The 24,743-nt window shown below is 39.9% G+C and overlaps 1 protein-coding gene across 6 annotated transcripts in view; it reads left to right on the top strand.

Moving 5' to 3' along the window:
• Positions 1-24,743, top strand: part of ppp1r13bb (protein phosphatase 1, regulatory subunit 13Bb) — a 98,049-nt gene that overhangs the window by 49,123 nt on the left and 24,183 nt on the right. For 5 of the 6 annotated variants that reach the window (XM_078562451.1, XM_078562449.1, XM_078562455.1 and 2 more), the window contains exons 5-9: positions 6,964-7,065; positions 13,012-13,186; positions 19,992-20,188; positions 20,817-20,981; positions 22,124-22,325. In XM_078562451.1, coding sequence (XP_078418577.1) covers positions 6,964-7,065; positions 13,012-13,186; positions 19,992-20,188; positions 20,817-20,981; positions 22,124-22,325 — 841 coding nt within the window. The remainder of the gene's footprint in view (positions 1-6,963; positions 7,066-13,011; positions 13,187-19,991; positions 20,189-20,816; positions 20,982-22,123; positions 22,326-24,743) is intronic. The other variant, XM_078562450.1, reaches the window with a different exon arrangement.

Below are 24,743 nucleotides of genomic sequence, written 5' to 3'. Positions count from 1 at the left end.
GGCAAGTTCAACATGTTCTTCAGTTAGTTGTCCGTTGTCGGAGCAATAAACTTATAAGATGGTTCACTTTTAAGTTTTATTTCCTACAGCTTCACATAGATGAACAAATGTTACTCATTAACTGTGGTGGTTATCCATTGTGGTTTGCAAACTTAAATTGATTGATTCACTCTTAAAAGTAAACATAACTACATGTTTCCAAACCTATCATCCTTGCACATCATAAATGTCAGTTTCAAACATTTCCTAATCTTCACAGTTTCATTCACATAATATGTAATATTTTGAACTTTACAAAAATATTAGTAGAAAATAAAACTCTTGTTTCTTAAAATAAATCTGCTTATGTGTGAGATTGATATGATTGTGGAAATCTTGTTACATTGGCTTAGCTGGTTGCATTTCTGTCATTGAATCACAAAGTTCAAGCCCACTTTAGTATGTAACCTATGCTGATGCTTAATGCAACATTCCCTCAGTATGCTTAGCTGAGATGCCATCTTTCAGATGAGATGTTAAATTAGGGTGGACGTACCAAAAAAACCCATACCACTATTTGCAGAAAAGCAGGGAATTCTTCTTGTCAACATTCCTTTCGCCAGGCACAAAACATCAAACACAGAGTAACTGATTATTCATCGACTTCATTTGTGGAACCTTTTATTGTCTATTTGCCTATGTAATGGTAACTTAAGTCATTGATTCTAAAGCATGAGAAAATGACATGGCACAGTATGAAATCAGGTTTTTTCAATTTGTATAGTTAGACCTGCACACCCCACCCAGCTTCCATATGCCTGTTGATGATACCCAGACCTACCTCTCCATCCCTCCACTACCTCTGCTTCTCTAACATTCAATTTCTGGAGCTGAACATTGGGAACACTTAAACCACCAGTTGCCTATGCTGTCACAAACTCTAAGCTTCACAATGACTCCATACGTTGTTTTGTCAATGTCTCAAGCCAGACTGTTAGCAACTATGGTGCCCAACTCTAGCTGAATGTCTGACCCCATATCCTTTTCATCACAATGACTGTGTACCTCCTATCTCTGTAATATTGCCTGCCTCCATCCCACCACAGCCACCTGCTTCATCTAGACTTAATCAAAAGAAAATTAAAGATTGCTCATCAATGGCTTTGTTGCCTTTCGGCTATTCCAATGCTGTGAACTTCAGTTAATCCAAGACGCTGCTGCCTGTAATCCTGTCCTAACCAACCATCAACCCTGTCCCTGCTGACCTACATTGGATCCAGTCTCCAAGTCTCGAGTTTTAAATTCATCAGCACAGCAACTTATACAGTGCCTTTAACGTAGTAAAAGTTGCAAAGACTCTTCACATAATCTGACATCAAACCACGTAAAAGGGATATTTGGGCAGACAAAGTAGTAGTTTTAAGGAGTGTCTTAAAGGAGGAAAGAGGCAGGGAGGTTTGAGGAGGGAATTCCAGAGCTTGGGAAGTTTGACAGGTGAAGGCACGGTCACCAGTGGTGGTGATGAAATTTGGGGATGTCAAGAAGACAGAATTGGAGGAGTGTAGATATTTTGGAGGGTTGTAAGGATGGAGGATATAAGAGATGTTGGGGAGGAGTGAGGGCATAAAAGGATTTGAAAACAAAGATAAGAATTTTAAAAGTGAGGTGTTGCTTAACCAGGTGCTAATTTGGTCTTCAGCACTGAATGATGGGTGAGTGGGATTTGGTGCAAGTTTCTGGTTAAGAGAATATAGGCGACCAGCCAGGAATACAGTGGACAAGCCAAGTTTAGAAGTAACATTGGCAAAGGTGAGGGTTTCATCTATAGATGAGCTGAGGCAAGGGCAGAGTTTTGTGATATTATGGAAGTGGAAATAGGTGATCTTCATGATGGTGCAGGTATGTGGTCAGAAGTGCAAATATGGCACCAAGGTTATGAATTATGGCTCAGCCACAGACAGCTGCCAGGGAGAGGGATAGCGTTGGTGACCAAGAAACAGTTTCTGGCAGGGTCCAAAGATGATGGCTTTTGTCTCCCCATTATTCATTTGGAGGAAATTTCTGCTCATCCATTACTGGATGTCAGGCAAGCAGTCTGGCAATTTAGAGACAGTGAGGAGAGGTGGGGGTGAGGTAGAACTGGATGTCGTCGCTGTAGATGGAGGAACGAACTGATGCTGTTCAGATTATATTGAGGGGCAACATGTAGATAAGAAATAGGAGGGGGGGCCTAGGTTAGAACCTTGGGAAAAACAAGAAGTAACAATGTATGAGCATAAGAGAAGCCAATGCAAGTGACACTCTGGCTACACTGGCTAAATAAGAATAGAACCAGGCAAATCCAACCAGCTGGACAGCAGTGGAGAAGCACTGCAGTAGGATGGTGTGGTCAACCCCATCTGAGGCTGAGACAGGTTCAGAAGACACAGAGGGATAATTTACCTTTGTCACAGGCATATTGGCTGTCATTTGTGATTTTGGTAAGAGCTGCTTTGGCACAGTGGATGGTACAAAAGCCTGATTGAAGGTATTCAAACACGGGAGTTCTAGGAAAGATGGGCATGAATTTAGGAGGCAACAACACGTTCAAGGCCTTTAGAGAGGAAAGGGAGGTTGGAGATGGGGCAGTAGATTGAGAGGACAGGAGTTGTTTTTTGAAGAAGGGATGAAAATGGCAGATTTAAAGGAAATGGGGATGGGGTGGGATAGTACCTGAGAAGAGAAAACTGTTGACTCCCATGTTAGCTAATATTGTTAGGAAGAGAAGTTGAATAATCAGCTTAGCTGGAATAGAGTCAAGGGAGCAAGGGGTGGGACTTGTGGTTCAAATGTTTTTTTTTTTAAACAGCCTTTCCCTAGCTTTCTGCTAGCAAACACAAATGGTACGGCGAAATGAAGACGGGAAGGGTGGAACTGGTGGAACCAGCAGAGATGATAACAAGCTGGGCAAACTAAGATGACAGCTAAGATCAAGAGAGGAAAAACAGTGGTGGAGCAGAGATACGGAACTTGGGCAGGAGACCGTGGAACGTGGCTGGGAGAGAAGATGCAAAGGATGTTGAACACAGAAATTTAGAGCTTGGATGATTGAAGACATAAGATAACAATGGTGCCAAAAACATGATAAAGGTGGCAAGGTTAAGGTAGTGAAAATATAGGCTCCATATTAAATGGAAGTTTGGAGTGTGAGGCTTAAGCAGAGCGGCAGGAAATCCACAGTACCTACAAAAATATTAAATTTCAATTTTTTGACCGGCACAGAAACTTGCCAATCAGCTGGTTGCCACCTTCAAGCTATTCCATTACATCACTGCCATCCATCTGTCCTAGAGTGGCATAATTGAATCTCATGGCTGTGGATTTTAGACTAGTCCAATAGCAAATTATGCTATCAACTACTACATTCCTGGTCCTTTTATCTCCTTCAGTAGAATGTGAAAACTTTGTTAAATGATTTCACTGGCAATTTCAAATCTGGAACATTGTGTCCTGATAGCATTATCAGTCTTTTCAGTGAAATTGTGTGAATCTCAAAATGTTGGCCAGAGTTTCCCCTCAATACTAAAACACATCAAGGACACTTTCAGATATTGCTAGAAATATTTAACTATACTGTATATTATTTCATGATGAATATTAAAATTTTATTTTCAGGTGCTCCAAGAACATTTTGGAATTGAATTTTGTTTAATTTTCTAATGATTTTGAGCCTCATGCTAGTCTATAATATTTGTAGAAGTATTTTAGTTTGATTTGATTCTACGAGGCGACCTCCATAATATCCCCTGGTGGTTCTAATGAAGATGAGGCTTGTGATATTCTGGTTGTAAACTTAAAAGTTTGCATCAAAATTATGCAAGATATCTTGTTACTGCCACCTGTACATGCATGTGAAAGAGAGTGGGCGTGTTGATGATCTAAAGGTCCAATTTAAACATGGTTTTATGTATGTTTCAAGATGGTCTTTGAACTTTGTTCAGCAAAGAACACCATTTTAATTTTTCTACCTAGGAGTTTTCTACTTCTTCACTTTCCCCTGAAGATAACTCATGCCAGGATTTGATTTTTACAGGTCTCCCAACTTGTCCAATGACTATTTTACATGTGTGAACCCAGATGAATGACAATAGGTTATTCATCTGTACAGGGTATGACGCTGGCTCCAATCCTGTTCTCAACTGACACATATGCATACATTTCATCAGAAGTCATTTGATCATGTTTGAAAGCAGGCGTCCTGGCAAATATTACTGGTGGATTGAATTTCCTGGCCCAAATGCATCAGTGCAGCCCCCATGGCACATTCATCCACCTGGCTATGCGCTGCCCCCAAAAATGAACCTATTAATTACTTAAGAGGGAAGGAGTTTAATGGAAATGAGCATTATCCTACAGTAATGCCACTGTTGATCTGAGTAGCTTTTTAATTAAAATAAAAATTTTCATTTGCTAAAAATTATTTCAACCAAAATGCATCCAGAAATGCTTTGTATTATTTGATGTTTTGGTGATGACAACAAGTGAGAAGTCTTTTTGTTGTGTGTTCGGCTTGTGTAGACAATTTGCTGTTCAGCTGCTTTTGTAATTTTAGCATTTCAATAATTGAAGTAAAAAATATGGTGCAGAAAGGGTATGCATGCGTTTTATTCCTGATGAGCAGTTAAACTGCAACGAAAATGGTGGAACAGCCAAATCTAGAGTCCCTTGGTTGACAAGGTGCTAACAGGGCAAGGTGAAGCAAAAAAGGGAAGCTTATGTCAAACACAAAAGATGTTTTATAAGTACGTAGAGAGTAAGAAGATAACTAAGGAAAGAATAGAGCAAATTAGGGACTTAAAAGGTAACTAATGTGTGGTGAATGATAAATTTTTAATGAATCCTTTTCAGCTGTCACTTTGTGGCTGTCTTCACTGATGGTGACAGATGGCTGATGGTGACATCATGGCTAAGAAGGAAATGTGTGAAATATTGGATGGGATAAATATTGTGAGAGAATGTATTAAAGGGTTTAACCTTCAAAAGTTAGGCCCAGATTAAATATATCTCCAGTTGTTAAAAGAAGCAAGGAAGAAAATTGCAGAGTCTCCGACCATCATGTTTCAATCCTCCCTTGCCACAGGAGTGGTGTCAGAGGATTGGAAGCTTGCCAACATTGTACTTTTTTTTTTATTTATATATATATATATATATATATATATATATAAATAAAGGGAGGAAGGGATAATCTAAAAAAATTTAGGCCAGTTAGCTTAACTTCAGTTCCGGAAAAAATATTGGAATGAATTCTGTGGGACAGTATAAACTTTAATTGAGAAAGTCATTGATTAATCAAGGAAAGTCAACATGATGGTTAAGGGAAGGTCATGTCTGATTACTAAGTTCTATTGAATTTTTTGAGGCGGTGACAAGTAGGATTGATGAGGTCAGTGTGATAGATGTGATCCACGTGGATTTTAGCAAGGCTTTTGACAAGATCCCATGTGGCAGGCTGGTCAAAAAAGCAAAGGTCCTTGGAATCCAAGAGACAGTGGCAAATTGGATCCAAAATTTGCTTGGTGACAGGAGGCAAAATGTAATGGTTGACTAGTATTTTTGTGACTCAAACCCTGTTGGTTTCCTCAGGTCTCAGTACTTGGTCTCTTGCTTTTTGTAATTTATATCGATGATTAAGACTTCTCTTACAAAAAATGGCTGTGTGGTTGATAGTGAGGAAGAAAGCTCTAGACTGCAAGAAGATACAGATGTTCTGTCAGTTGGGCAGGAAAATGGAATTTACTCCAAAGAAATGTGAAGTTGCATTTTGGAAGGTGCAAAAAGCCATGGGAATACAGAATAAACAGGAGGATACTGAGTAGTGTGGAAGAACAGGTGGACCTTGAAGTGTATATCAGATCCTTAACGATAACAGGACAGGTAAATAAAGTGGTTGAGAAGGCTTATGTATTCCTTTATTGGCCAAGGCACAATATTAGAACAGAGGGGTTATACTGGAACTGTAAACAATGCTAGTTAGACAATAGTTTGACTATTGCGTACAGTTCTGGTCACTACGTTGCAGGAAAGATGTGATTGTACTGGAGAGGGTGCAGAGGAGATTTATGAAGATATTGACAGGACAGGAAAAACTTGAACCTATGAGGGAAGATTGGATCGGCTGGTGGTGTTTTCCTTGGAACAGAGGGGGCTGAAGGGTGGCTTAATTGTGTTGTGTAAGATTGAGGGGTCTAGATGGAAAAAAAAATAGGGACAACCTGTTTACCTTGGCAGAGGGATCAAAAATCAGGGGCATACATTTAAAGTAATTGGTAGAAGGATTAGAAGGGAGATGAAAAACAAATATTTTTCACCCAGTGTGTGGTAAGGACCTGGAACCTGCTGTTTGAAAAGGTAGTGGAGGCAAAAACCCTCATTACATTTAAAAAGTACTTGATTGTCTACTTGAAGAACTGATCTGCAGATCTATTGACCTCATACAGGATGTTGGGATTAGGCTGGGTAGCCCTTTGTCAACTGGCACAGAGACAATGGGTTGAAAGGCCTCTGATGTGGTAAATGTTTTATGATTTCTATGAAACTGGCCATACTGATTATTAGGGCTTGCACTTTACAGGAACATGTACTTTTTAATTAGCTATGACAGATATGATTTAGCGCACACTGCAAAAATCTGGGATACAAATTCTAAAAGAAACTAATGAAAAAGGCAGCTTCTATTCTGAAAAATATGAAATTTTCAAAACTCCAATCATCACTTGTAGCAGAGGAGTTTACGCATCTCAAATATTGAGCACAGAGCAATTGGAATAAAAAGTGGACAGTTGTTAACAGATCAGCCAATTACATAGGTGATTCAGTTGATAATGAGCAACCCTGTGATATGAAGTTCTTTTTAAAATCTAAATATTGACTCTTCAGAGTTAAAGTGCAGACGTTTAATTTTCAAAATGCCAATAACGCTAACACCTCATTTCCTTTAACATACAGGGCGGTAATCCTCGGGTGGAGTTGACCCTTTCAGAGCTGCAAGAAATGGCTTCCAGGCAGCAGCATCAGATTGAGGCCCAGCAACAGATGTTGGTTGCCAAGGTAGATACTTAAAGGTTTTTTATGAATTAAAATAATGTGTGACGTTTGATTAATGACCATTTGGTTGTGGATGGAGTGGCTACTCAACCTAATCCCAATTTCCTGCACTTCGTCCATAGATCTACAGATCACAGCTCTTCAAATAGCCATCCAATTACTTTTTAAACATTCTGGCTGTAGTACTGAAGATTTGTGCTCCAGCACCAGTGGTTCCAGTGCAGCTACAATACTGGCATCCACCTGATAATGGAGAAATTGCCCAGATATGTCCTGCCCACAAGAAACAGGACAAATCCAATCTGGCCAATTACCACCTCATCAGTCTATTCTCAATCATCAGCAAAGTGGTGGAAGGTGTCGTCAACGGTGCTATCAAGTGGCACTTAAACAGCAATAATCTGCTCACTGACACTCAGTTTCTGTTCCACCAGGGCTACTCGGCTCCTGTCCTCATTACAGCCCCTTGGTCCAAACATGGACAAAAGAGCTGAATTCAAGAGGAGAGGTGAGAGCGACAGTCCTTGGCCTCAAGGCAGCATTTGACCTAGTCTGGCATCAAGGAGCCCCAGCAAAACGAGGCATTGGGAAGTAGGGTGGGGGGTGGGCGGAAGCTCTCCATTGGTTGGACTCATACCTAGCACAAGGAAGATAGTTGTGGTTACTTATGAACTAGGCGCAGGAGTAGGCCACTCGGCCCTTCAAGCCAGCTCTGCCATTCAATAAGATCATAGCTGATTTGACTGTAACCTCCCGCCTACCCCCTGGTAACCTCTCAACCCCTTGTTTATCAAGAATCTATCCATCTCTGCCTTGAAAACATTCATAGACTCTGCTTCCACTGCCTTTTGAGAAAGGGAGTTCCAAAGAGTCACGACCCTCAGAGAGAAAAAAATTCTTCCCGTCTGTCTTAAATGGACGATCCCTTATTTTTAAACAGTGAACCCTAATTCTAGATTCTCCCACAAGAGGGAATATTCTCTCCACATGGACCCTGTCAAGACCCCGCAGGACCTTATATGTTTCAATTAAGTCACCTCTTACTCTTCTAAGCTTCAGCGGATACAAGCCTAACCTGTCCAATCTTTCCTCAAAAGATAACCTGCCCATTCCTGGTATTAGTCTAGTAAACACTCTCTGAACTGCTAATGCATTTACATCCTTCCTTAAATAATGCGACCAATTCTGCACACACTGCTCCAGATGTGGTTTTACCAATGCCCTGTACAACTGAAGCATAACCTCCCTACTTTTGTATTTAATTCCCCTTGCAATAAACAATAACATTCGATTAGCTTTCCTAATTACTTGCTGTACCAAGGCCAAGGTTGTTAGAAAGCCAGTCATCTCAGCTCCAGGACATCACTGCAGGAGTTCCTCAGGGTAGTGCCCTCGGCTCAACTATCTTTAGCTACTTCATCAATGACCTTTCCTCCAGCACGAGGTCAGAATTGGAGATGTATGCAGGTGACTGCACAGTGTACAGTACCATTTACGACGACTCACACTAAAGCAGCCCATGTCCATTTGCACTAAGGCCTGGACAACATTCAGGCTTGGGCTAAAACTTGACAAGTAACATTCGTGCTGACAATTGCCAGGCAATGACTATTTCCAACAAGGGAGAATCTAACCATCTTCCCATTACATTCAAAAGCATTACCATTGCTGAATTCCCTACCATCATCATCGGGGGGTTACCATTGACCAGAAATTGAACTGGACCAGTTTTATAAATACAGTGGCTGCAAGAGCTGGGAATTCTGTGACAAGTTACTCCCCTCCTGACTCCCAAAAGGTAGTCCACCACATATGAGGCACAAGTCAGGAGTGTGATGGAATGCACTCCACTTGCCTGGATGATTGCAGCTCTAACAATGCTCAAAAGCTCAATACCATCCAGGAAAAAGCATTCCACTTGATTGGGACCTCATCCACCATCATAAACATTCACTCCCTTCAAGCACAGTGGCAGCAGTATGTATTATATACAGGATTCACGGAAGCAACCAGCTTCGCCAGCACCTTCCAAACCCACAACTTTTACCACCTAAATGGACAAAGGCAGCAGACTCATGGAAATGCCACCACCTACAGGTTGCCCTCCAAAGCACACACCATCCTGACTTGGAACTATCTTGCCATTTCTTCACTGTTGCTAGGTCAAAATCTTGGGTTACCACCATCTTTTCAAGGACAATTAGGGATGAGCAACAAACGTTGGCGTTGCTAGCTATGCTCGCATCCCATGAAAGAGTAAAAAAAAGTTTGAATGCTAAATAATTTATTTTCAATGTCACAAGCTATGTTGATATTTTTTTTAAAATGCAATGTTTCTCCTGTCCACCATTTTATTTTGTACAATTCCTTAACTGTGAAGGCACAAACTTGACAAAGATTCTCATCATTAACAGTTTGCTTTTGCAAAATTTTACACTAGTCAGTAAACTTGCCCTCCAATTTCCCTTAATTTTCTCTTAATTCTAACTGATTTGATACAAATGTATGAATTAGGAGCAGGAGTAGGCCCCTCAAGCCTGCTCCACCATTCAATAAGATCACAGCTGACCTGATTGTAACCTCAACTCCACATTCCCACCTATCCTCTAACTTTTACTGCCTTGCTTATCAAGAATCTGTCTCCCTCTGCCTTAAAAATATTCAAAGACTCTGTTTCCATTACCTTTTGAGGAAGAGAGTTCGAAAGACACTCAACCCTCAGAGAAAGAAAATTCTCCTCATCTCTGTCTTAAATGGGCAACCCCTTATTTTTAAACAGTGACGCCTAGTTCTAGATCCTCCCACAAGAGGAAACATCCTTTCCACATCCAACCTGGCAAGACCCCTCAGGATCTTGTATGTCTCAAAAAAGTTGCCTCTTACTCTTCAAATTCCAGCGAAACAAGCCTAGCCTATCCAACCTTTCCTCATAAGTCAACCCACCCATTCCAAGTATTAGTCGAGTGAACCTTTTCTGAACCGCTTCCAATGCATTTACATCCTTCCTTAAATAAGGAGACCAGTACTGTACACAGTACTCCGGACATGGTCTCATCAATGCCCTGTATAACTGAAGCATAACCTCCTACTTTTGTATTCAATTCCCATCGCAATAAACAATAACATTCTATTAGCTTTCCTAATTACTTGCTATACCTGCATACTAATCTTTTGCAATTCATGCGCGAGGACACCCAGATCCCTCTGCATCTCAGAGCTCTGTAATCTCTCACTACTTAAATAATATGCTTTTTTTATTCTTCCTGCCAAAATGGACAATTTCGCATTTTTCCATATTATACTCCATTTGCCAGATCTTTGCCATTTAACATTTCTATATCCCTTTGTCGCCTCCTATGTCCCCTTCACAACTTACTTTCCTGCCTATTTTAACATAGAGCAAACCATGACCCCAAATCAGCATCCCTAGCCCTTCAGAAGCCATTGCAGCTCCTTACTTCAATTCAATTTGGTCCTGTAATTTGGAATAGCTAAAATGTTTGTGACTGAAGTCTCAGACTGAGATTCCACACTTATGTTCTGCAATTATAAGAAAGCACTGACTACAGGCCAGGTGCTTCATCACAGTCAGAACATCAAGTAATGAGCTGCTGTTATACACCTCATGCTGGCCATTTTCACCTTGGCCTTGGAGTTAATTTTGAGAACAGATTGTTCTTCCTCCAAGATGTGCAGATGCCATAGAAGGGGTTTCTCATTATGTTTTGTATCTTCAACAACAAACTGGCAGACTGAGGGGAACTGCATCAAATTACAAGAAGACATTAATAAGTTTGTAGTGTGAGCATATAACTGGTAAACAAATAAGTGTGAGGTATTTCATTTTGGCAACAAAAGCTAGGAGGTCACTTTTTAAGAAAATAATCAAAATGGGATAAAGGAACAAAGGGATCTCTGTGTAGAAATATATGTATCTCTTAAAAATAATGATATAGGATTGGGGTCTCTTTCTCGTAAAAAGAGAAGGCTGAGGGGTGACCAAGTAGAAATCTTTTTAAATTATGACAGGTTTTAATAAAGTAGGTAAAGTGTGATTCCACATGGGAGGAAGAGCAGCACCAGAGGCTAATGATTTAAGATAATCGCCAAGAAATCAAATGGGAAATTCAAAAGAAACTTCTTTACTTAGAGAATGGTGAGAATCTGGAACTTGCTCCCACAGAGTTTGGTTAAGGAGGGCTAGGTAAGCATATTTGGGAGAAGAGGATAGAGGGTTATGCTGATAGTTTGATAAGAAAAGTCTGGAGGAGGCTTCATAAATGCTGACAGGGACTGGTTAGTCTGTTTCTATCATTCTATGAAAGGACTGAACAAGAAATTCCCTTTGACACCAATTAAGATACTATTTCATAGAAGTCTCTTCATTACTCCTAAAGCAGTATACAGAGTTGAAGAATTCATCCTAAGAAAGAAATTAGTATTATTAGGGAAGTTGATTGTTTTTAGTGAGTTATTTCATGTGGCAACTCTTATCAGCAGAACGCAGATTTCCACACAGGAACTTCTTATTTATTGTGGGAAACTGATTAATCCAGGAGGAGTCATATCAAAGCAGCTTGGACACTTTGCAGGGTGACTGGTGGAGGAAAAGTTGCATTGTAGTAGTATAATAGCACCAGAAAAATAAAATTAGAGTGAAAACATCACTTCCTGTTAGTAACATGCTAGATGAAAGTGGGTTTAGACAAAATCAAAGAGAAACTTCTTTTCGTAAGATCACTTTCTTTAATCGTGTTCAGATAACTCTCCAGCAGGATATAATCGTACTTAGTAAGATTCTGCATGGGGCATGGATGATCAATAAGTAAATGACAGCATTATCTCAGCGATTAAGCTGTATCTACTTGATGGACATAATATTTAAGAGCCAATCATATATATTCTACCTTTTCTTTGCAAATCATATGTTTAATAATGTCAAATTTTCCAAACGCTTGAGCTTTGCTGATATTTTGTATGTAACAAATTTACTTTAACAAAATAGCATGCATTCATGAATTTGATATCTAATCTAGTGCAACAAAATTCTGGTTCTAACAAATCATCTCTAATATTTTTAGACAAAGCAATCAAAGATGATTCAGTGGAAATGTGTTCTATAACTGATACTGAGCTGTATAGATGAGGAAGGTGACAGCCTTTAACTCTGGCCTTTATCTCTGGCCTTCACTATCTTGGGAGATACCAGGTAGGGTCGCCTCAAATGGGATGTAAAAAAGTTCTCTGGTCCTGAGGTTATCTGGTGACTCTTTATATATGCACAGATGGCTGTTGAAAATATGAAGATCAGCATAGTCAAGTAGTCACTCGTTCACTGCCCAGGTTTGGATATGTAGAATAATCATCCTTCATGATGCAATTCTCATGTTTCTCATCTTGTTCATAGATAGGTGAAGTAAGAATGTAGAATTGGGGGTTGCAAGGGAAATGTAAACCCAGAGAAGTATCTTGCCATTCAAGAGAAAAATGCTTGAGCAAGGGTTTTTCCTTGTCTGCTATTACTAATCCTCTGACATAAATCTGACCCAAGATATAGTTCCCCTAAATGAAGTTATCGTGACTCTTTACCTTGAGGTTTTGGTGACTCATTATGTATCCAATGCAGTCCAGCAAATTAGGTTTTTACTAACCCCAAGAATAAAATTGTAACATTGGAATTATGATTTATATACTTGGGTAAAAACAGAAAATACTGGAAATACTCAGGTCTGGCAACATAATTTCACAACATTTTACTCCATAGATGCCACAAGAGCTGCTGAGTATTTACAGCATTTTGTTTTTATTTCGGATGTCCAGCATCCACAGTATTTGGCTTTTGTATAATACTCCGGTGTTGAACTACCCAGCGATACAATGTGAATGTTTGTTTCTAAACATAATTTAAATAGTAAAATGGGCAATTACTCTTTTCCTCCTCCCCCAAAGGAGCAGCGTTTGCGTTATCTGAAACAGCAAGAGAGGCGCCAGCAGCAGTCCATTTCAGAAAGTGACAAATTACAAAAACTGAAAGAACGTATGGAGAGCCAGGAGGCAAAACTGAAGAAGATACGAGCTATGCGAGGACAAGTGGACTACAGTAAAATTATCAATGGCAATCTTTGTGAGTATTCTTAATTTTGAATACATTTTGCTTTTCAAACATTAATCAATTGGTATATTATTGGTAAAAATGATTAATTTGGAGTATTTCAGGACATTGACAATACTATAGCATATACAGTACAGGCTGATTGTACCTGTACCAAGTCTTTGAAAGAATTCTTCATTTGTTCCTTTTCCTGTTGCTGTTTAATATTTTTGTTTTTTAAATAGTCATCCATTTTCCTTTTTAAAAGAAATTATGAAGCTGCTCCCACATTGTTAGGATGTGAAATGCTTAACCCAGAAACAGCTTTCTGTATTTTATTAAGAAAGAACTTAACTTCTCTCTTCATTCTCTAGATGGTGAACTTCAATTTATGATCTCTAGCCACTAACTCCTGACCAATAGGCACAGTTTTTCCCTACCTTTCTTATGAAAACTCATCATTTCTAACCATCTGTGTCAGGTCTTCTCTCTCTATTTGTGGAAAGAGACACATTTTATCTAGTCAAACCTTAAAACTGTTGTCTTTCATCGCTGATATCATTTTAACAAATCTCTTCAGTATCTTTTCCATGACCTTAACATCCTGTGCTGAAGTGAAGCTCCAAAAATTGAACACTATTTAAAATGTAGTCCAATCATTGCTTTGTATGACTTCAGTGTTGCTGCAGCTTTTTTACTTTGTGCCCTTTCTATAAAATCTAAATTCCATATGTTTTTTGATGCAATTTTATCAAACTGTTTTCCTATTTTTAAAGATTTGTGTACTTGAAGCCTTGAGTCTCTGCTCCTCTATTGTAAAATTTCCCCATTCTTTCTAAAATGGGGGAAATTTACTGGTATCGATTGAGAATTGGTTAACAGATAAAAGCAGAGTAGGAATAAACAGACCATTTTCAGGAAGGCAGGCTGTAACTAGTGGGCTACTGCAAGGATGAGTGCTAGGTCTACAGCTGGTCACAATATATATAAATGATTTAGATTTGGAGGCAAATTGTAATATTTCCAAATTTGCTGTTGACACCTTACTGGGTGGGAACGCGAGTTGTGAGGAGGATGCAAGGAGGCTTCAAGAGGACTTCAATAGGCTAAGTGAATGGGCTAGAACATGGCAGATGGAATACAATGTGAATAAGCGTGAAGTTATTCACTTTGGCAGAAAAAACAGGCAGAATATTTCTTAAATGGTGAGAGGTTGGGAAGTGCGGATGTCCAAAGGGACCTGGGTGTCCTTGTTCATGAGTCACTAAAAGTTAATTGCTTGCTGCACTTGCATACTAGGAAAGCAAATGGTATGTTGGCCTTCATCGCAAGGGGATTTGAGTATAGGAGTAAGGATGTCTTGCTGCAGCTATATACAGCCTTGGTGAGACCTCACCTGGAATATTGTGCCCAATTTCAGTCCCCTTATCTAAGGAAGGATATATTTGCCATAGGGGGAGTGCGGAGGTTCACCAGATTAATCCCTTGGATGGCAGGTTTGTTTTAAGAGGAGAGATTGGGGAGACTACGTCTGTATTCCCTAGAGTTTTGAAGAATGATGGGTGACCTCTTGAAACTTAAATTCTTACAGGTTATGACAGGCTGGATGTAGATGAGATTTTTCCCCTGGCTGATGAATCAAAAACCAGGGGACATAATCTCAGGATAAGTAGTAGGCCGTTTAAGACTGAGATGGGGAGGAATTTCTTCACTCAGAGGGTGTTGAATCATTGAAATTCTATACCCCAGGAGGCTGTGGAAGATCAATCATTGAGCATGTTTAAGACAGAAATCGATAGATTTCTGGAGACTAATGACATCAAGGGATACGGAGTTAGTGTGGGAAAGTGGCACTGAGGTAGATGATCAGTCATGATCTAATTGAATGGCAGAGCAGGCTTGATGGACCGAAATGACCTACTCCTGTTCCTATGTTCTACCAAAATATATGGCCTCATGTATCTCTGCATTAAATTTTACCCAACACCTGTTGGAATCTATGTCCTCCTGTAGTTGCTTGAAGATTTAAATGCACAGTGTCAATTGCATTTCGTCAAAGAACTCTATCAAATTTGTCAGACACGATTTTTTTTTTTTACAAATCAAGAGGTGGTTTATTAGCAACCCTTAAGACTTGGGTATCTCTCTTTCAATTCCCTTCCTGCTCCAGACTTGGGTATAATTTTGAAGTATGCGGTGATGCAAAACTTGGTAACGTGGTAAATAGTGAGCTGGATAGCAGCTGACTCCTTAAAGACATAGACTGGCAAAATAGGTAGACATGTGGCCAAAGCAATTTGATGCAGATAAATATGAAGTGAACTTTGGAAGGAACAACATGAAGAAGCAGATGGGTACAGGAGCAGAAGACCCCTTTAAATAACTTATTGACCCTTTTGTTTTCTATTCTCCACCCAAGCAACCTGATCATTTACATGATAATTTACTAGAACCCAGTTGTTTGTTTTAACCAGAACTCAGATCCTAGTTCTTAAAGGGACCACCACCCCACGTAAAATAGTTTTTTTTCTCCCCCACAAGCACTTGGGCTGTCACAGGGTGCCGATTCACAAATATTTGAAGGTGGCAGGACAATTTGATGTAGTGGTAAGAAAGCATATGGAATACTTGGCTTTGTAAATAGAGCCATTGAAGGCAAAAACAAGAAAGTCATGCTTAAACCGTTACAAATCTCTGGCTAAGTCTCAGCTGGAGAATTGTTTGCGGTTCTGAGTGCCACACTTTTTAGGAAGGATGTCAAGGCCCTGGAGAGGGTACAGAAGAAGTTTACCAGGATGATATCAAGAAAGGCAATTGGACATGTACTTGACGAAAACTAATTTGTGAGGTATGGGGAAAAGTGCTGGAGTGTGGGACTAAATTGGGCAGAACAGGCATGACAAGTTAAATGGCAGACCTCTTAGCTGTAAGAATCTGATTCTAAACCATCTTGCACATCTTCCATATGCAAGCATTGTTTGAAAGATCGTAGCCACTTTTTTCTATATTTAGTCCTTCTCGAGTTATCTAATTGCCTTGCCCCCTGATCCTGTGAACTTTTATTCTCGCTATCCTAAAGTTTATTAAAAAAATTAATTTTTCATCTGTAATTGTTTGTGCCCTTCTGTTTTTGTCAATGAAATTCTTAATTCCTTGCATTTATGTTCCTTGTCAGTCTCCCTTCATAACCCTTTTTAGACTTTCTAGCGTTCTAATATCCTTCTACTTTCTGTACTATGCTTGTTTTTTCTCATTAACATTTGTCATATCTCCCAGTATCATTTTCATTTTCGTTTCTTCACTTCCCCTATTGTATGATCACTGCTTTCTAGATGTACTCCATTGTTTTACGCACTTCCCTCATTTTTAAGTACCAGATCTAGACTTGTCTCCAGCTTTGTTGACTAAAAGCATACTAACCTAGAAAGCAATGGAAAATACATGACTCTATCTTTGGATAATTGAAATGATGTATTATTGTTGTCCTGTTGGTTCTGCATTTTTTTCCCCTAAATTTTTATCTTCTATTTTGTTTTCACTTGTTTCAATAGAGGAGTTTCTTTTTCCTTAACTTTTATCAAATAGATGCAGCTTTTTTCAGCAATCATATTACCTTACCTTCTAGCGCTGTAATGGAATCTTTGATCAATAGTGTTCTCTCTTTCCTATTCTATTCTTCCTGAATGTTTGTAACCAGGAATGTTTAACTCACTCCTGCCCTAGCCTACATCACATTTCTATTAATAATACAATAACATATCTCCTCCCATAACAATCTGTGCCTCTAGTTCACCAATTTTATTCAGAATACTTTGTATGTATACATCTAACTTCAGTTCCTTTCTTTTTTATGCTTCTACTTCCAACATGTTAATTTCTTCTTTTCTTCTTCCTTGTTACATCTCTTGCCCTTTACAATGCTCTCTGTTTCATCTTTTATTTTCCCTTTCATCCACTCTCAATATAATTTCTCCCTTGCGACACTAGTTATTATCCAGGGAGGGATCCCAATTTTGTTTCAAAACATTATTGCACCAACTCTCTTGTATCCTTTACCCCTAGCATGTTGGAAACAACAAGCCATTTAGGACTCTCAGTTGTGGGCAAAAAAAACCCCCGCCTATACCAGTTATTTATGGAATTCCATGTTACTACTGCAGCTCTGCACTCCACACCATTTTGCTACCAATTGCTCTATGATGCCATAGCATTGCCTGTGGTTGCCCTCCTCTGAGTTGCTATCTTTGTCACAGATTCTCAGTACTGACTAATTCAACAGTTATCCATATCCCTAGATTGCTCCCATCTTAATAAATGAGCAAACCTGAAGTCCTGCCAGATCCAGTCATGAATGGTGATGGACAATTGATCATCCAACATGAGAAGGAGGCTCCGTGAACATCTCCATCCTCAATGATAGCAGAGCCCAGCACTAGTACAAGAGATGAAGCTGAACCATTTGCATTGATCTTCAGCCAGAATGCGGAGTGGATCACTCATCTTTAACAACTCCTGAGGACCTCACCAAAACAGAAGCCAGTCTTCATCCTTCTTGATTCATTTTGCGTGATATCAAGAAACGGTTGAGCGCACTGGATGCAACAAAAGCAATGGCCCCCCAAAACATCCTGGCTACATTGCTACAGACATGCTCCAGAACTAGCTGCACCTCTAGCCAAGCTATTCCAGTGTAGCTATAGCACTGGCCTCTACCTAGCAATGTGAAAAATTGGGCAGACACATTCAATCCAAATCCAATCTAGCTACATACTGCCCTACCAACTTATTCTCGGTTGTCAGCAAAACGATGGTATGGGTCATTGACAGTAACTCACCACTAGCCTGTTCATTGATACTCAGTTTCAGTTCCATCAGGACCATACCTCATTGCAGCCTCCATCAATGACCTTTCACAATCATAATGTCAGAATTGGAGATGTTCACTGATAATTGCACAGTGCTCAATTCCATTCGCTAATCCTCAGGTAATGAAGCAGCCTATGCCCACATGCAGCAAGACATGGACAACATGGAGGCTTGGGCAGCACATCGACCAGGCAATGACAATCTCCAAGGGAGAGTCTAACCATCTCCCCTTGAAATTCAGTGGCATTACCATCATTGAACCCTTCCCCCACATCTGTTGACTAGAAACTTATATGGACCAGCCACATAATTACTGTGACTATAAGAACAAATTAGAGGCTGATTATTCTGTAGCAAATAACTTGCTTCACTCCCCAAAGCCTTTTCACCATATACAAGGCACAAATCAGGACTGTGATGGAATACACTCATCCAGGCAAGTGGAGAGCATTTCCAACAACACTCAAGAAGCTCAACACCATCCAGGACAAAGCATGCTGCTTAACCGGCAACACAGCTACCATCTTAATCATTTACTCATGCCACCATCAGCACACCATGGCTATAGTGTGTACCATCTACAAAATACACTGCAGCCACTTGCCAAAGCTTCTTCAACAACACCTCGCAACTCCCAGACCTGTGAGCTCTCCACTTACAATGACAAGGGCAGCTGACCCATGGAAATGCCAACATTCCAAGATCCCCTGCAAGTCTCACGTCATTTTGGCTTGGAAATATATCACCATTCCTTCATCATTGCTGGATCAAAATCCTGGAGCTCTCTGTCTAACAGCATTGTGGGAATACCTTCCCTGGATGGATTGCAGTGGTTAATGAAGGTGCCACCAACTTCTTGGGCAATTAGAGAGGAATAATAAATGCTAGTCTTGCCAATGGCACCATTCCTTAAATTTTCTTTGCTTATAAGGTGACAGTGTTCTTAAATGTGTGTTTGAACAATCATTTAGCTCGTCACATGTGACGTGATGCCATCGGCTTCCCCTCAAATTCAGAAACATTGAGGTCGATGGCAAGAATATGGGACAGAAATTTTCCCTCGTCGGGTGGGCGCAAGTCCGACCTGAATGGGATGAAAATAGTGCGCGATAACGTTGGACGAGCTTCCCAGCGTCATCGCACACTCTGATATTTCGCTCGGTGGGTGCTCACCAGAGGTGGCAGTGCACCTGGTGACAATTAAGAGCCCTATAAAGGCCCTTAATCAATTAATTAAATCAAATTTTTCACTGTCCGTCCAACCGTTCAGTTGGCAGGCGGGCGAATAGGACAAGCGGCCTTTACATTTTTTGTGAAACCTCATCCATGGGGCGGGATGACATTTCGGCCAGTGATTTTTAAGAAACTTTTAAAACTCAATTTTAACGTGTGACTCTGTCATATGAGTAGGGATATGAGGGGAGATGTTTTCCTTTTTCAACTCCTCATTTGTAATGTTAAAAATCTTCAGCTTCCTGAGTCAGCTCGGTGCCTTCAGGGAGCTTTCACTGAGCGCAGCACCGCGCATGCGTACTATTCAGTGCTTGCGCTCCTCCCGCCCCCACCCTAGCAGCACTGATAATTAGCCAGCCAGCGTGAAATTGCGGTCGGGGCCCAATCGCAGGCGGTGGTCAGTTTCACGGCCGCTCCTGAGCCCACCCACCGCGCCCGCCCAACGAGGTAAAAATCCTGCCCATGGAGACATTTTTCCAGCATGTGAGATCATCCCTGAAATGCATTGCGTTATATCCAAGACCTTCCACAGCCCACTGGTACTGCACATTGTGGGTTTTAGCTATTTTCCACCACACTAACTTTAATATTAGAATAATGTCTTTCTACTATTTTAAAGTTTAATATTCACTCTCTGCAAATGCTACCTAAGATGAAATTTGAATATAAAGCACTTTAAAAACTAGCAAGTTTGCAGGTTTATAGTTTTCCACTTTTCTTTCTCTCTCTCTTCTCACAGCAGCTGAAATTGAGCACATCAACAATATGTTCCATGAGAAACAGCGGGAGTTGCAATCAGCTGTGTTAAAAGTTGATCAACTGACGCAGCAACTTGATGACTTGAGGAAAGGAAAAACAAATGGATTGCAGGCTTACAATGGACAAGTGCCAGGACCCGCAGCCGTTGAATTAAAGAAGCTATATCAAGAGCTGCAGGTGAAGCATGCAGAATGAACCAAAGCTGTGGCACCCATTTTTATAATACTGGTATTACGCATCCAAGAAAAAAAAAAATTCATTTTTATGAAGGGAAGCATGAATCCTGTAGTTTTCCTTTGATATCATGGCATAGTTGCATGTTAAAAGTGAAAACCTTCATTTGGCTTGACTTTTACAAAGATGGAGATATTCATTTGATTGAAGAAGTTATTTATAGAAGGAAAAGATTTTATTAAATTTTTAAAATATACTGTTTTGTTCTATTTCCATGCACTTTTTTGCACAATGGTTAAGAAGGCAAGCAAACGAAACCAGACTATCAAGTGGCTGATTCACTTAAGCCAGGCATTAGGAAGACAAATTACTTAAAAAAAAAAGTCATCCTGGCATCCAGCCTCACCAATCTGGCAGCTTCAATTTGGGGTTGGCACTGGCTGCACAACACCAACGTGCTGGGAGCCAGCACCATTAGTATAGGTCTCACACAACAGAAAAGCAGCAATAGAGAAGTTTGACACTCCCTAACTTTCCCTGGCCAGCTAAAGAAACTTGAGTTTGAGGAAGAGTTTATAAACAGATTATGACACCAAACATTTTCATACCATGGATTTACTGTCCTTTTTAGATTCGCAATAAGCTTAATCAGGAGCAAAATACTAAACTTCAACATCAAAAGGAATTGCTTAACAAGCGGAACGTGGAAGTGACTATGATGGACAAAAGAATCAGTGAACTTCGTGAACGTTTGTGGAAGAAGAAATCTGATGCACGTCAAAAAGAAAACATCCCTGTATGATGCTGATTTCTATTTTTATATCTAACTTTTTTTCTAATTAAAAAATTGTAAGCAGTTCTACAATGAAAAATCTTCAATTCTAAACTGCTTTGTTTTGTGAATACGATGCCCTTTCCAGCAGATTTATTTTTTTTTTAACTTTTAGTCTGGATACTCGGTTCCTAAGAGATGAAGATTTAACTAATTTTATTTTGTTAATAAGTAAATGATAATACTATGGCATATTGTTACATCTTCTGTTTACCTGTAAGTTATTGTGCCACAATTGTGATCAAGCACTGACTGTGGAATCACTTTCATTATCATCTGTATAATTGAAAGTTATGCATCTGTTGTGCATTATTAGCCTCATATTTCAAGGCATCACACCACACAAGTGTCCACAGGGCAAAAAATGCAAACAGTTCAGATAGCTATTTTTTTAAGTTATCTCTGCTCGTTGGCTTGAATGTCCAATGACGAAATGCGAACCAATCAGTTTCATTCTCCAGGTAGGTCAGAAAATTCAGCAAGCAGCAATGGCAAGACCAACCAAAATCACTTTTTTTTCCAAAGCTGTGCTAATTACAAATAGCAACTACGTAAAATTAAGCAATCAAATTGCTCGAACATTTATTTGCAATGACTTTATGAAATCACAATGTTTTCTCTGCCAGTGAACTGTATATACAATCTAAAATATTGGAATTTATAGCATAAAAGTATAAAGGTAGCAGGTGTATGTAGACAATGGGAAAATTCCTGGCTTGGCCACCTAGTTCACTTCTCTTTCCTCACTGCAGCTGTTGCCATCACTGTCTACATATCTTACTTCTTCCGATGATTGCTAGCCACAGATCAATTCTTGGCATGCTGCCTTCATTCTTTTATGTTTTAGCCCCCTGAAATTTCTTTCAACCCTTTCAATTTAGTCCTACTGGGCACCCAAAATCCCTAGTTCCCCATACCTCCCTTCCATCCTACTACAATGGCATACCCTCCAACTCATTGTCACAGGAGATCTGCTAGTTGCCCTAACAATCATTAATTTTGTCAAAAAAAGACTTCTGGGAATGCAAATTTACTGTAGTAGAGGAGTTAATCTTTTCTTCATATCTGATATTGATGTTTATTTAACAAACCTGTTTTTCCTTTAGCAGCTGAATCGAGTTAATGGCACACCAACACCCCAGACACAATCTAATACCTCAGGTCGTGTTGCTGCTGTGGGACCCTACATCCAAGTTTCTACTGCAACTAGACCAGAAGGTAACCAGTCATCACCAGGAGAGATCTTGAAACCTCAGTCACTGACTGTATCTAGCAATGGTGGCTATGCTATGACAAGAGCAAAATCTGGTAAGCAGTGGAGTAAGTTGCTATTTTTAAAAAAAACTGTGCTCCTATTCTGAGAGGGATTAACTTGATTAAGAAAGAGGGAAAACATTGGAGAAAAGCTTAACCCACAGCTCAGATTGATATATTTAACCATGGCTTAAGCAGTAAGGAGTTACAAGTGTTCCAGAACAAAACATTGTTGATTCCCAGTAGATGTAAAATAGGAACTTTTGGCTGTATTTTTGTTAAAACTATATTTTCTTGTGTCTCACTTCCCTCTCAGCCACAAGTAATACAGAATATTCTGTATCAGAAAATAGTTTCTTGAATGAGCCTATTAATAAGCAACCTATTCCCTGATTTTTGAATTCTGATTTTGGATAACAAGAGGTGTGAACTTAATCATGATTTTCTTTCCTCCCTATGATTTATATCATGACCCTTCTATCGATCTGTTTTTGAAATGAGTAGCTAGCCATGGAGTGAATCATAGGCAATACCTGGACTTGCATAGAGTAGCATATTGGTAGACCAGTGTACTGCACTAATGTTGAGCCTAATGTTATTTATTTTAATACCTCTCAAACTACAGTAATTTATTCCTATTTTACTTTAAACTGATAGCCCTTTCTGATCACTTTCATTTAACAGTATGATTGTGGGCAGCAATTGCTGCAGCTATCCAGAAAAATTGCAAAATCAAAAACACGGTTACATCCACCATTGTGCCACAACACAAATGAAACACCTTTCTCATAATTTATGCTCAACTCTCCTCGGTAAGGCAAAACATTACTTGGGTGTCAACCATGCTTCTCAGCTACTCTGCTTTATAATCCCAGCATCGTAATGTTAAGAACATAACAAAGAATAGGAGCAGACTATTCAGCCCCTGCCTGCCCCACAATTCACGAAGATCATGGATAAACCTTTGCATCAACTCCACTTTCCTATCCTATCCTCATGCCTTGATTTTAGGACTCTTAACCTTGGATATACTCAATGACTGAGCTTTACAATGCAGTGGGTAGAAAATTCCAAAGATCCAAAACCCTCAGAAGAAATTTTCCTGTACTGTACTGAGACTATGACCTCTAGTTCTAGACTATACCAGGGGTAAAATCCTCTCCATATCTCCCTTGTCAACCCATTTCAGAATTTTATACATTTCAATGAGATCATCTACATAAGAACATAAGAAATAGGAGCAGGAGTGGGCCAATCAGCCCCTGAGCCTGCTTTGCCATTCAGTAAGATCATGGCTGGTCTGATTGTGGCCTTAACTTCACTCTTCTGCTTGCCACCCATAATCCTTGACTCCTTTGTCAATCAAAAATCTAACCTCGCCTTGAATATATTCATTGGGCAGGTATTGCACTTCACTTCCTCTCTCCTCACCGTCCAAGGGCCCAAACACTCCTTTCAAGTGAAGCAGCATTTCCCCCAACTTAGTCTACTGCATTCGTTGCTCCCAATGCGGTTTCCTCTACATTGGAGAGACCAAACGCAGACTGGGTGACCGCTGTGCAGAACACCTTCGGTCTGTCGACAAGAATGACCCAGACCTCCCTGTCGCTTGCCATTTTAACACTCCACCCTGCTCTCTTGCCCACATGTCTGTCCTTGGCTTGCTGCATTGTTCCAGTGAAGCTCAACTCAAACTGGAGGAACAGCACCTCATCTTACGACTAGGTATTTTACAGCCTTCCAGACTGAATATTGAGTTCAACAACTTTAGATCTTGAACTCCCTCCTCCATCCCCACCCCCTTTCCGTTTCTTCCCCCTCCTTTTTGTTTTTTCCAATAATTTATATAGATTTTTCTTTTCCCACCTATTTCCATTATTTTTAAATCTATACCTTTTATGCCCTTTTAGTCTTATTTCACCCCACCTCCACTAGAGCTATCTGTACCTTGCGTGTCCTGCTATCCATTCTTAATTAGCACATTCTTTTAGATAATATCACCACCTTCAACACCCCTTCATTCTTTTGTCTGTGACATCTTTTGGTTATCTGTTCCTATCACTGCTTGCTTGTCCCTACAACCACTCCCCCCACCTTAAACCAGCTTATATTTCACCCCTCTCCTATTTTTACTTAGTTCTGTTGAAGGGTCATGAGGACTCGAAACGCCAACTTTGTTCTTCTCCGCCGATGCTGCCAGACCTGCTGAGTTTTTCCAGGTATTTCTGTTTTTATTTTAGATTTCCAGCATCCGCAGTTTTTTGTTTTTATCTATAGAAATATAATAGGTTTCGAGCGAGTGAAAAGGGAGAGGGTGGGAAAAGAACAAATAGGAAGGACTGTGAAAACAGGAGAGATTAAATGACGAGAGTTAGTGGTATAAGGGCAAGGGGAGTGGTAATGGGACAAGTAAACAAAAGATGTACCTCGAGAAGGTATGAATGACAGAGTGATGAACAGCTACCATCCGAA

This window comes from Cetorhinus maximus, chromosome 18 (assembly GCF_964194155.1).
Source record: "Cetorhinus maximus chromosome 18, sCetMax3.hap1.1, whole genome shotgun sequence".
NCBI classification, from domain to species: Eukaryota; Metazoa; Chordata; class Chondrichthyes; order Lamniformes; family Cetorhinidae; genus Cetorhinus; species Cetorhinus maximus.
Note: the sequence above shows the minus strand (reverse complement) of the source record. Positions and strands in the feature narration are given on the sequence as shown.